At 60.2% G+C, this 12,451-nt stretch overlaps 1 protein-coding gene across 4 annotated transcripts in view; it reads right to left on the bottom strand.

Annotated features, from left to right (window-relative positions):
• Positions 1–131: 131 nt before the first annotated feature.
• Positions 132–12,451, bottom strand: part of SSC4D (scavenger receptor cysteine rich family member with 4 domains) — a 29,999-nt gene continuing 17,679 nt past the window's right edge. The window contains exons 10-11 of one of the 4 annotated variants that reach the window (XM_080381887.1): positions 11,594–11,937; positions 132–10,629 (exon numbers count right to left, since the gene is read on the bottom strand). In XM_080381887.1, the coding sequence (XP_080238013.1) occupies positions 11,621–11,937 (317 nt within the window). In that variant the 3' untranslated portion in view covers positions 132–10,629; positions 11,594–11,620. Of the gene's footprint in view, positions 12,414–12,451 lie in introns of all 4 variants that reach the window. The other 3 variants (XM_080381888.1, XM_080381886.1, XM_080381889.1) reach the window with 3 other exon arrangements.

Below are 12,451 nucleotides of genomic sequence, written 5' to 3'. Positions count from 1 at the left end.
GCTGTGCGCGCGCCGCGGGCCACCACAACCCCCCTGCGCCCGCCCCGCCCCGCCCCGCCCCGCCCCGCCGCCCACCGCCCCCGCGCGGGGCACGCCGGGAGATGGAGTCCGCGGCGGCGACGCGGCGGGGCCCGTCCCGTCCCTCACCGCACTCGGTCTCCCGGCGTGCCCCGGCGCCGCCGCGCCTCCCCCCGCCCTCCCGGGCCCGCCCCCGGGCCCGCGGCCCCGCTCTGCCCCCGCCGCCGCCCCGCCCCGCCCGCCGGGGCTGGCCGCCCGCGCCTGCTGATTCACCGGGAGCGGCTAGCGGCGGCGTGGGGTACCCCCGGCGGGGCCCGGGGCCGTCTGCGCCCCTCGGGGGCCCGGGGCTGCTGCTCCGCCCGCGGCCCGACGCTCAGGGCCCGGACACAGGCACGGCCCAGACCCACTCGCGACCCAGGCCCAGTCACGGCCTGGTGTGGCTCATGGCCTGGATGCGCTCATGGTGCAGGCCCACTCATGGCCTGGGCCCACTCATGGCATAGACCCACTCATGGCCTGGTCTGACTCAGCCCAGGCCCACTCACAGCCTGATCCAGCTCATGGCCTGGGCCCACTCATTACCCAGGCACACTCACGGCTGGACCCACTCACAGCCTGGCACAGACATGGCCTGGACCCACTCATGGTGCAGGCCCACTCACAACCCAGGCCCATTCCTGGCCCAGACCCACTCAAGGCCTGGCCCCTCCTGTGACACAGGCATAGGCCTGGATCCACTCACAGCCTGGGCCCACTTACAGGCCCACAACACAGGCCTGGTCTGACTCACGGTCCAGACCCACTCACAGCCTAGACCCACCCATGGCCTGGGCACAGGCATGGCCTGAACCCACGCACGGCCTGGTCCAGTCATGGCCTGGTCTGGCTCATGGCCTGGACACACTCATGGCCCAGACCCACTCACAGCCTGGCACAGACATGGGCTGGACCCACTCATGGTGTAGACCCACAGACAGCCTGGACCCACTCATGACCCAGGCCCACTCATGGCCTGGGCCCACTCACATGGCCTAGTCTGACTCACAGCCCAGACCCGCTCAGGGCCTGGACCCACCCACCACCATGGCACAGACACAGCCCAGGCGCACTCACAGCCTGGACCCACTCATGGCCTGGTCTGACTCAGCCTGGACCCACTCACGGCCTGGTCCAACTCATGGCCAGGCCCACTCACGGCTGGATCCACTCACCACCCAGACCCACTCACAGCCTGGTCCCGCTCACCACCCAGGCCCACACCCCCCTGGGCCCCCTCACCGCTCAGGCTCCCCCCATCCCCGCCTGGAGGCAGCCCTGCGGTCCTGTGCTGGTGCTGTGCCCGGTTGTGGTGACCCAGCTGGGGGCAAACAACCACTCCCTGCTTTCCCCCGTCCCCTTTCCCACACCGTGGGATCCCAGCTGACCCACAGAGGAGAGCAGCCCCACTGAGGAGCGACGCTGGATAATTTATGAGCGACCAGCTTGGGAGCGTGGTGTGCTCGCTCATCAATAACGCATGACATAGAAGTGCACGTCCTCTCGGGCCTAGCAGGGCTTCCGCTGAGCATTAGGAACTCCATTAGGAGCCATAAGAGACTTTTCCTAAAAACCCTATGGATAAAGCAATGTGGAGAGGACACTGCAGCACTGGGAGAAAGGAAAGGGGTGTTGTGAATGGAGCCATGCTGATCCCCACAGAACCACTTTATCCTGGTCGGAGGGAGCCGGATGATGCTGACGATCAACTCTGCATGGGTGAACACTGTCCCTTGCACACCCGGCATGCCCCAGTACATGCTCCTGGCCCTTCCGAGTGGCACTGTCCCCACGCAGGCGCTTTGGGAGGCGTGAGGACAACTTAGAGGACACAGCCATCCTGTTTGCTGATCCCTGTGCCCTGTGGTTTTCTCCTGAAATGCCACAGGAAACCTCGGTGGCGCTGGGATGTGCCAGTTTCCACAGGGTGATACCGCAATCGCAGCCTGCTGGGGCTGGTCAGAGCCCGTGGCCACTGTCTCACCCGCCTGGATGGGGACAAATTGGTTTGGAAATGCTGATGTTAGTTCTTTATGATGGCGAGCAACAGCATTTTGGGGTGACGTCTCCGTCTTTATTGCCATCTTTACAATAATAGAGAATTGTATTGAATTGATTTGTTTAGCACAAAAGAACTCTTTTGTTTACAGCTTCTGAGAGCAGAAGAAATTGCGCCTTCTGATAAATAAAAGTAGAAATACGCCCAGATCCTCTCTATTTCCTCTATAAAATAAAACGTTGTCTCCTTGCTTGCATCCCCGGCTTCACACCCCACAGTGCACGTGGTTCTGGTGAGAGAATGGCCTTTGTGCCCGGCTTTTGTTTACCACCACGGCGATCCCAAGGGAGCGCCCACAGACAAGGGCAGTTTATTCCTCTTTCCTGATAATGGCGCATTCATTCTTCTGAGGAGGCTCACCGTCATCTCTGGAGAGCTCAGCAGCAGGGTTTTCTGTTGTTTCTGTATGACGCCAGCTTTCGGGAGAGAATTTGAGTAAAAAAAGTGCAGAATGCAAGAAAATATTGAAGTAGGTCATGGGTCCCAAACTGGTTTTTCCAGCTGTTGCTACCATTCCGTATCGATAGTCTGGAGGTACCTAGAAATGCCATGGGGCATCAGCAAGCTAAGCAGGACAATCGGATGTCTGGGTATGGACTCAAGCAGAGCTGCTTGCCCATCCCAGACACCTTCTGAGTGGCGCTGCTACATTTGGGTTGGATATGTGGTTCCTCTAAATTGGAGAAAATAATATTAGCCCTTAGGTACAATTCCTGGATTGTCACAGACCATATTGAACACAAGCCTGGACCTGAAGAAGTGCTCGTTCACCTGGAAGCTTGTCTGGTTTCTCCAAATTTATCAACTGTCCTAATAAAAACTACTGCCACCCCATACAAACCTTATGGCACTTATCTAGTAATTTACATAAATACGGCAGGTTCTCAGCTGGTCCAAATTACCACAGCTCTGCCGATTTACAGTGACTGTGTGTATTTGCCCCAGACCAAGCAAATACTGATTTATTCTGTCAAAGCACCATAGCAATAAATACATTTCACAAGGCAGATGGTTTCCTTCCCCACCACAGGTCAGAACATGAATTCATAATGTTGTAAATTCTTCAGAATAACAATCTGGCTGTAATATTTCTCTGCAATGTATCCAGCCCCCTTTTGGGGCTCCAATGCATAAATCAGCACCCCTCACACCACTTAATTCTTCTGTTTTACAGACTGGGCAGCAGTGGGTTGAAGGTGAGGTAGTGAACGGCCAGAGTCAGAAGCTTCTGGTGGGCAGCCCAGGCAGCCGGAGGTGCCCTCTGGCTGCCCATCACTAAATGCTCTTCTGCCACCTCTGCCTGGTACCTATAGACACTTCTCAGCAAGACCCCAGACAGCTGCTGGGTTGGGAAATCACAAAGACCCAAAGGATGCGGGTCTGTTCTGCAGATGTCCCAGAAAAAACTAATAACCCCGATTATGCCTACAGTATTAAAAATACTCTGGCGCATTCAAATGTGCCACTTTGTTAATTCCTGTGGCCTGGAAGACGAGTCCTTCTCTTCACATTTTCTTGCCTTCCCTGTTACATCTTGTCAACGCCTTGTGACAACGCAAGGGAAGGTAGTAAATTCTCTTTGACTTGGAGGTTCACTTGGGTTAGCTGCTGACTGCTCCAAAAACGGATACAGAAACCTTCACCCCTTGCTTGCTGTGGGAGAGCGACGGTCGTGTGCCCCTTCCCTCCGCGTTTGCTGGCTTGGAGCAAGGAGGATGCCCAGCGAGGGGGTTGCAGGCATGGGGGATGCATGGTGCAGGTGCCCCAGCCTGTCCCCACACCAAGGGCAAGGGATGCCACCGCTGGTACGCAGGCATGCCTGCAACACCTTACAGCAACAACAAGCAGCGACCCAGTGCCTGGGGTCCTGCATGTCTTCAGCCAGTGGGTGGCAAAGCCAGGCAGAGCAGGGGACACAGGGTGACATTCCCCGGGGCCAGTGCATGGAGGTGAGATGGGATGCTGCCCTGGCTCCTGTACAGCCCAGGGTTTTTTTGGCAAGAAACAAGCTGAGGAAACCTGTTGTTTTGGTGTCCCCTTCCCCACAGGCTGCAGGACAGCAGTGCCCTCATGTCTTCCCTGCCTGACGCCTCGCTGGGCCAAACTGCCTGGCCCCAGCACCCCAACACTGTGACATCTGGGCACCCTGTTCCCTTTTCCACCTTGCTGCCCAGAGCCTGGCATTGTGACATGGCAAAGGAAGCATCCCCGGAGCAGGCCAAGGGTGTCCCTTCCCCTGCACCCACCAGCAGCACTCCTCACCCTGCCCTGGTGCTGGCTCGGTCCCAGCCCAGCACCCCTCCACCCTGCCACACACCAAAGCTGGGGGGGTCCTGCCAGCCCCGAGGAAGGACCCCACAACCAACACCTGAGTGAGCTTGAGGCCTCACCAGCCCTCCCCAAAACACCCAGACGCTGCCTCCCCTGGGGCAGGAGGCGATGGAGGGGCTGTGGCTGATGGGGCAGCCCACGAGGAGCCCACCTGCCCGAGGTGGCTTTGGAAGTGAGCTTCCTTCCCCCCGTCTGCGGAGCTGCAGCGCTTTGTGCTCAGCCCTGGCCTTTCATCTCGGGCTTTCAAAGCGCTCTCCAAACCTAAATTAATTCTGCGGCAGCAGCTGCCCTCCTGTGCTGTTTAGCATCAGCCCTGCCGTGAAGAGGGACTGCCTGTACCCCTTGGGATACACAGCCAGGCTCCCAGGGATAATTTTCCCTTGGACCCCCTCAAGCCACCGAGATGGGATGGGAGGGCAGCAGGCAGTGCCTCCCACCCTCTCCTTATCCCTAATACCCACGCAAGCACCGTGGCACTGAGAGCGGCAGCAATCCCCATGGCACGGCACCCTCCACTCAGAAAATTCCCACTCCAGCCTTTCTCCCAGCCCCAGGGAAGATGTTCCTATGCTGGACATATGCCTGCGGGAAACTGGGATGTCCTGGGGTGTCCAGGTTGTCAGCCCTCACTCTGGGTGCTGGTGGGGAGCTGGGGGGAACCTGGGGTGCAGGATCCCACCAGGGACCCAGCGGGAAGGTGGGCTGGGGCCAGGCAGGCACACCACCTCCCTGCGGGGTGTTAATAATTAAGCAGGCACGTCGGGCTCAGATGGCAGCTCTTATTTAAGGAGCTGATATAAATACCGCCCAGACGGCACTTATGGAGCACCTAAAAAAAGCCTTGGCTGTCTCGGTCTCTCCAGAAGCAGCTCTGAGCTCTGCAGGGCCAGTGGGCAGCACCAGCAGGGTGGTCACCAGTGTCAGTGGGGATGGGGCTGCCCCAGGCTCAATGTGGGAGGTGGCAGCGTCTGGGGCCTGACCTCGGGGCACTGCCCGTGCCTCAGTTTCCCTCGGCAGTGGGGACCTGCCTCAACCCTGTCCTGTGCAGTGGCAGGGGGGTTGGGGACCCAGTGCAGGGCTGGGTGCTCAGCCTTGTCCCCTGGGTTGGTGGCACTGGGTGGGAGCTGGGGGAGTCTGGCAAGCCACCTCCCCAGCCCCCACCCCCGGTGCCAGGGGAAAGCCAGCGGCTGCCAAGTGCCTTTCTGTGTTTGTGCTGGCAGTGAGTGGTCCCCCGGCCCCGCCATCCCCCTGGTGATGGCTACGCAGGGGTGCCCCTCCTGCGCTGGGGTCAGGGTCACATTCTCCAAGGACAGCTCAATCCTACCCCCTACCTGCCCAGGCTCCCTGGGACCCCCACCCTGGAGCTGCCCTGTCCTTATTTGAAGGGGTGGGGGCCGGGGTGGTGCAAGAAGGGCTGGGAGCAGCAAGACTGCCACGACCTGGGGTGTAATGTGCCCCCCCCCCCCCCAGCCTGGCCATCACCCCCACACCATCATCCTGTGCCCCCCAGGAGCAGGCGAGGAGCTGGTGCATGCAGCAGGCGGGAGGGACGAGGCTGTCACACAGTCCCCATTGCAGGCGGGCGGCAGCGAGCCGCTTGCTGCAGTCCTGCTCACCAGCTCTGCAGCGTGACTCAGCACAGCCTCACCCGGCTCCCAGCCCCACCGCCGCGGCCCCTTCCCCCAACCCCGGGGGGGGCACACACTCCCCACCCTGCCGCTGCCCTCCCATGGCTCCCCTGTCACCCCCAGAGCCACCCCACAGACCCCTGTTCCCACCCAGCCCCATCCATCCCCACCCCAGGACCACTGACTGCTCCTGCAGCCGCAGCACAGGCAGGGACCCCCCCTCCAGGGCCAAGCTGGGGGTCCAAGTGATGGGGAGTGGTGCGTGTCAGCCTGCCTGCACCCAAGCATCTCTGCCTTGGGAGAAAGAGTTTGGGGTTTTTTCCTGGGGGATGGGACTGAAAGAGATGCCAGGGTCACATGGGAAGCTCTTGGGATTTTTAAAGGGATTTTTTGAGCCCCAATTTCAGGCTGTTTGCAGCCTGCCAGGATTCTCACAGCATTTCTCTCCATGTCCTTTCTGGCTGTGACCTGGAGGTTACTGGGAGGGCAGGAGGGTGGCCAGAGAAAGCAACCAGCACTGGGGGAGGAGGGCTGGGCACTCTAACTGTCCCCTCTAACTGTCCCCACATGCCCAGGCATGAAGGCACTTGCTGGGCAGGACCCCCCTGTCTCCTTGTGCTGTGCCCCAGGGACGGGTGTCCCTGAGCTGTGACAGCAGCACGTGGCATGTCTCCATCAGGGGACAACAGGGCTGTCGGTGGGAGCACCCATCCTGCATCCCAGAAGATGCAGCCCAGATGAAGCTGAAGGCACAGCCGGAGGCAGGGCACCCAGGCACGGCTGGACCCCCGCTCCCACCCAGCAGGGTAGCCCCTCGCCCGTAGCATCGCCATGGGAAGCATGCTGCCGGCATCGCTGCCAGCTAATTGCTTTCTTGCCTCTCTCTAAATGCAAGCGACGGCAGCGAGGCGGCAGTGAGCTGGCTTTTGCCAGCATTCAGCAGCCCACGTGGGGTGGCTCCTGCCAGGGAACGAAATAAATCAAAAAAAAAAAAAAAAAAAGAAAAAGAAAAAGAAATAGAAGGCAGAGAGGAGATGATGGATGGGAGGATTTGCAACCGTGGCCGTTTACCCTGGTGGAGGGAGCCCTCGAGCCTGCAGGCGCAAGGAGAGGCCAGATCTGCCGGTGCCCGTGGGCCATGGCCGTGCAGCCCCCCGGCATGGCACGGCAGGGACACGGTGGGGAGAGCAGCCGGTCCCCCAGTCCCCCCCGCCACCCTGCTCCCTTTGCCAGCGGACTAATTGTGCCAGTGACTTTGCAGTTCCCAAAATAGCTCCTGGCTCCGGCAGGGTGACGTCAGCAGGAGCCGCGGCGGCAGGCCTGGCAGGAGCAGGGAAGCAGGGCGCTGCTTGGTGTGGGGTGCGGTGAACGGCTTCTGCACCCCACCATGGTCCCACCAGGTGACCTTGGAACCCTGGGCCACGCTCCCAAGGGAGCAAGACTTGCTGTGCTGCAGGGATGCTGCAGGGAGACCTGGTCCTCATCCATCCCATCGGAGGAGGAGGTGGTCCAGGGTTGTCCCTGCCCTGCACATCCCCACCACGTGGGTGCCCACATCTCCAGGACCCCTGGCCACAAGGGATGGGGCAGGTTACTCCAGCGGGTTTAAATCTGCCCCTTGGTGTGCGCTGTGGCATAAGGCATGCCTCCAGCCAGGGCAGCCGGGTCCCCACAGCTCCCTGAGGGTGCCAAGGGGTGACCCAGGGCCAACATCCCAGGTGCCCTCGGGGAAACTGAGGCACACAAGGGGATGCAGAAGCAGCAGGCAGAGTGTGTGTGGGGGTAATGGCAAGCCAAGGAGTGGAGCGCAGCCCAAGGTCACCCAGGTGGTGCTGGGTGCAGCAGAGCCAGGGATGCTCTGGGGGCCAGGGCTGCCTCCAGCAGTGACTCACCTCTGCACTGGTGCCCAGCTCCTCCGGTTACAGGCACAGACAGGATTGCCTTAATGGGGCACAGCGGGTGGTAGGGCTGGCCCAGACCAGGAAGGGCAGCCCTGCCACTTGGCACCGACCCATGGGGACCTCCAGCCATCTCCGTGCTCTGCAGCCTCCCCCTACAAGCACTCCATCCTCCATACCATGTCCCAGCCAGCAACACTGCTTGTACTGGTCTCATACCGGTCTCAGAATGGGTTTCCCATCCCTCCCAGCACAGCTGGGGAGGAATTTAACCGCGAGGTCCCCCTTGCCTGCCCCAGTTCCCGGGGAGCAGAACTCCCGAGCCCCATGTAAGCGCTCGGCCAGAGGGCCGTCTTATTATTCTGGGACGCAGCAAAATAATTAAAGCCTCCTCCATTTCCCCTTGCTCATTTGTGCTCCTACAGCCTGGATTAATGGGTCTCCTCTCCCCAGCACAGACTCATTCCTTATTCCTAATAGCCCATAAATCCCAGCCCCAAAATAACCCCAGCTTTTGCCTGGACCTGCTGAAATATTAATTCTCTCCCCCCTGCCACCCCCTGCACCATCCACTCTCCAGGGATGGGGAGAGAAACTAATCGATGGCATTGACAGGTGTGGAGCTGCAGCTGCTCTGGGCACAGGGAAACAGCTGACGTCGGCAAGAGGATAAGAGCTGGGCAAGCACCGCAGCTTCTCCCAGCTCTCACACAGCCGCTGCAGCCTGGCTGTGGTCCCGTGGCGGGATGCTCCTGCATCACCGGCATTCCCCCGCACTGGTACCCAGCTCCAGGGCCAGAGCATCCTTTGTGCTGGTACCCTGCTCCAGGGCCAGAGCATGCCCAGCACTGGTACCCTGCTCCCACCCAGCCTGTCACTACCTGCTCTCATGGAGATGATGCCCGGTTTGGACATGGGGTGTCTGGGGGGATCCCAGTGGATCCCAGCGCATCCCAAGCTGGCTGCAGGAGAAAAGGCTGGAAGAAAAGGGAGGAGGCTGCTGTCTTTCCTGGGTGGAAACCCTTTGCTTGCTGGATTGCAGGTTGTGGAAAGGAGAAGCCCAGGGAGAGCAGGAGCTGCTCTTCCCAGCACAAAGCAAGGAGCAGCAGGGTGTGGGGCAACACCAGAAACCAGCCCAGCTTTGCTGGCTTGAGGCACAGACCCAAAAGAAAACAGGGAAAACCCAGCCAGCCTTTCTCATCATCCTCCCCACAACACCCCGAGAGGCAACAGCCTCCAGAGCAACTTCTGGCCACCAGCCCCCTCCCCACCAAAGTTGTTGGAGCCCACAGCACCCTCTGACCCATCCCCAGCTGGTGTGGTCTGCAGGGAGGGAGCGAGGGCTGCTGGGGACAGCTCTGTCCCCTCCTGCTCCCAGCAGGTCCCAGGCATATTGATCAGCCATCCCGGAGGCAGGAGGCGAGGCTGGAGATGGTGGTGGCAGCTGGGGGGTGAGGGGGCAGTGGGGTGGGCAGCCATGTGTGCAGGTCCTGGGAACCCAGTAAAAGGAAAGGTTTTGTTCACACACCACCTCCCTGCCCTCTCCCAGGGTCCCAACAAGCCCAGCTGCACTGCCATGGCCTGCCTGGAAGATGCTTCCATGCCTCAGTTTCCCCACTGGTGAGAATCTGGACTGGGAGGCAAATGCTGGGAAAACCCTGCCCATGGGAAGCGGTGGAGAGGCAGCCAACACCAGCCTGATGCTGCCGGCTGGAGCACGGGGCCAGGCCACCCAAAGGGACCTGCACCAGCCCGGGAGCTTGCTGGGGACATGTCCCCAGTGTCTGCAGGGGTCCGGCAGCCGGGATGTGCCATGTCACGGCACACTGCTGCCCAGGTCACATCCACTGGCGATCAGGGTGCCGAAAAGCCTCCCCAAACTGGGGACCCCTCTCTCCTGGCCCCCAGCCCCAAGGTCACAGCCTCTGCCTGCAGGCAGCAGCAGGCAGCAGCAGGCAGCAGCAGGGGCTGCAGCTCCCAGGACAGTCTCTCTTCCCATCTGCTCCTCTGCCGTTAGCAAGCAGCACCGAATTTACTGCCGTCAGCACTGCAGAGCCCGTACAGCGGCACAACGGCAACGCACCCGCTTCAGCAGCGACCCCGCAGCCTGCGGGGCTGCCAAATCCCACCAGCAACAAACCCAGAGCCGGACCCAACCTCGGCCCCCCAGCCTGGTGGGGCTCAGGGCTGTACCCCCCAAGCTCAGCTCCCAGCTGGGTGGGAATCAAGGGCTGCTCGGGGGCCAGCAGGGGATTTGCACCAATTTTTGGCAGTAAGAGCTGAGCCCTCGCCTCTGGGCTTGGGTCATCTTTTCCCCATGGGTTTGCTCCTGCCCGGGATGCCAGTCAGGTTTCAGCACGCTTTCAAAGGGTTTTTACTTATTCACAAAACAAACCCAAACAGATATAAGAAAAAAATGAGGAAAAAAACCCAAACCCAAACAGCAAACAACCCAGGAATATGCACAATCTCTTATGAACAAAAGAATTGCACAAAGGAGCGAGTGCAGAGGGGGGAGCAGCTGGGACCTGCTCTGCGCCGCTGCACGAGCCCTTCCCCACCCTGGCACCCCATCCATGAAAACACGACGATCATTTTGCTGGTGTCCCGGTAGACATCAGAAACAGTTGATGACAAAGGCTGGGTCCTTCCACCTGAGCTGGGAGGGAAACAGCCTTTACCCCAAAGGCAGAGCACCAGGGAGGGACTAGGGTCCTGAGTTCAGTGCTACCACCCTCCACGTCACACTGGGCAGGGATCTGGGGTCTTCCCTACTGTTTTCTGCCTGCACCTACCCTGCCTGCCCCAGACACCTCAGAGCATGGAGCATCATGGAGCTGGTCTGGACCACGCAGGATGGAGAAGGATGGGGAGGATGCGGGGATCCTGGTCCTTCCCCACTTCCCCAGGGGCTTTTTGGGGCAGGGACTGGCTGTGCAGAAGCCCCTCGGGGAAGGGAAATCTCAGCTGAGCTCTCCGCAAACCCAGTGGTGTTTATAGAAGGAACAGGAGGTGAAATGCCCACAAGGAAGAAATACTGGACAACCTCGAAGCAGGACGGGGTTGCAGATGGTGTGAGATCCAGTGCCTGCATTTCTGCTGCATGGAAATTGGTGAGGACCTGGTATTTCTTCTGCCAAAATGCGGGGGAAAACCTGGTGTTTGGATTGCTGGGAGGGGTTGCAAAGCAAATTGCAGAACTGCAGCAACTCACTGCAGAGCCCCTGGAATACCCTGGTTTGATTTCAGCCCCCTTTTTACATTTTCTGTGTATAATCTAACTTCATTTTCACAGCAGAATATCCATTTTTCTCTCCTCGTCTCTTCAATGAAATGGCTGAAACCAATCAGATTTCACACCAGAAATGGTTTTGTTTTTCCAAGGGGCAGTTTCAGCGGGGGAAAGCTTCAGCCAGTGTTTTAGGAGCTGAGGAAAGCCAGGCCTTCACCCAGCTCTTCCCAGCCTCAGAGCCCAAACACCCGTGGGGGGCTCAGCCAGTGCCCCGGTGGGGCAAGTGGGGAAACTGAGGCAGAGAGTGAGTGTCCCCCCCTAGCAGCCAGGGTTCAGCCCCTCTCTGAGGGCACTGCCACCAGCTCCTTCCACTGTCCCCATCCCCCCTTACCTGCGTGAGGGTCCCGGGGGTGGGCGGTCATAGGATGCTGCAGATAGCACTGGCATCCTCGGAGTGGTCGCAGTTGTGGACATCCCAGCGGATGTGGGAGCAGCGCAGCAGTGAGGGCTCGTGGCCCTTGCACTTGAGGTTGTCGAGGAAGATGTAGCCGGTGCCCTGGCCGTAGCGTGCCTCCCCCCAGGCCGCCACAGCGTGCCCACAGCCCAGCTGCCTGCACACCACCTTGGCATCTCGCAGGTCCCAGGCGTCGTCACACACTGTCCCCCACTGGGACAGGTAGAACATTTCCACGCGCCCCTCGCACCGGTGGCTGCCGTTCACCAGGCGCAGGGACCCTGCCGAGGGGATGGGGTGAGGCAGCCCAGGGGGCAGCCCCTGCCCATGCCCACCCCAGCACTCCCCCCTCTCCCTGCCTGCCATCACCCTAGGACAGTGGTGCAGGGCTGATGGAGAAGGGGCCCTTCCTGGCCATGTGGCCCCAGGACAAGAAGAGCCCTGGTCTCTCCAAGGCTGGGCAGATTGCTGCTGCCCACAGCTCCCCCACTGCCCCTGCACAGGCAGGAGCGCAAGGGGGTGACCGCTTGCCAGTATCAGAGCTGGGGCTGACCCCCAAAGCATCGGGGTGGATGTTCACGTTGAAGAAACAGACAATAATGTCTGTTCCTGGACATGGACCAGTTGGAATGAGTCCAGAGGAGGGCCACGAAGATGATCAGAGGCTGGAGCACCTCTCCTATGAAGACAGGCTGAGAGCTGGAGTTGCTCAGCCTAGAGAAGGCTCCGGGGAGACCTTAGAGCAGCCTGTCAGTACCTGAAGGGGCCGAGAGGAAAGCTGGAGAGGGGCTTTTT

Source organism: Falco punctatus (genome assembly GCF_963210335.1).
Source record: "Falco punctatus genome assembly, chromosome: 1".
Classification (NCBI taxonomy): domain Eukaryota; kingdom Metazoa; phylum Chordata; class Aves; order Falconiformes; family Falconidae; genus Falco; species Falco punctatus.
This window is presented reverse-complemented; position numbering and strand designations above follow the sequence as displayed.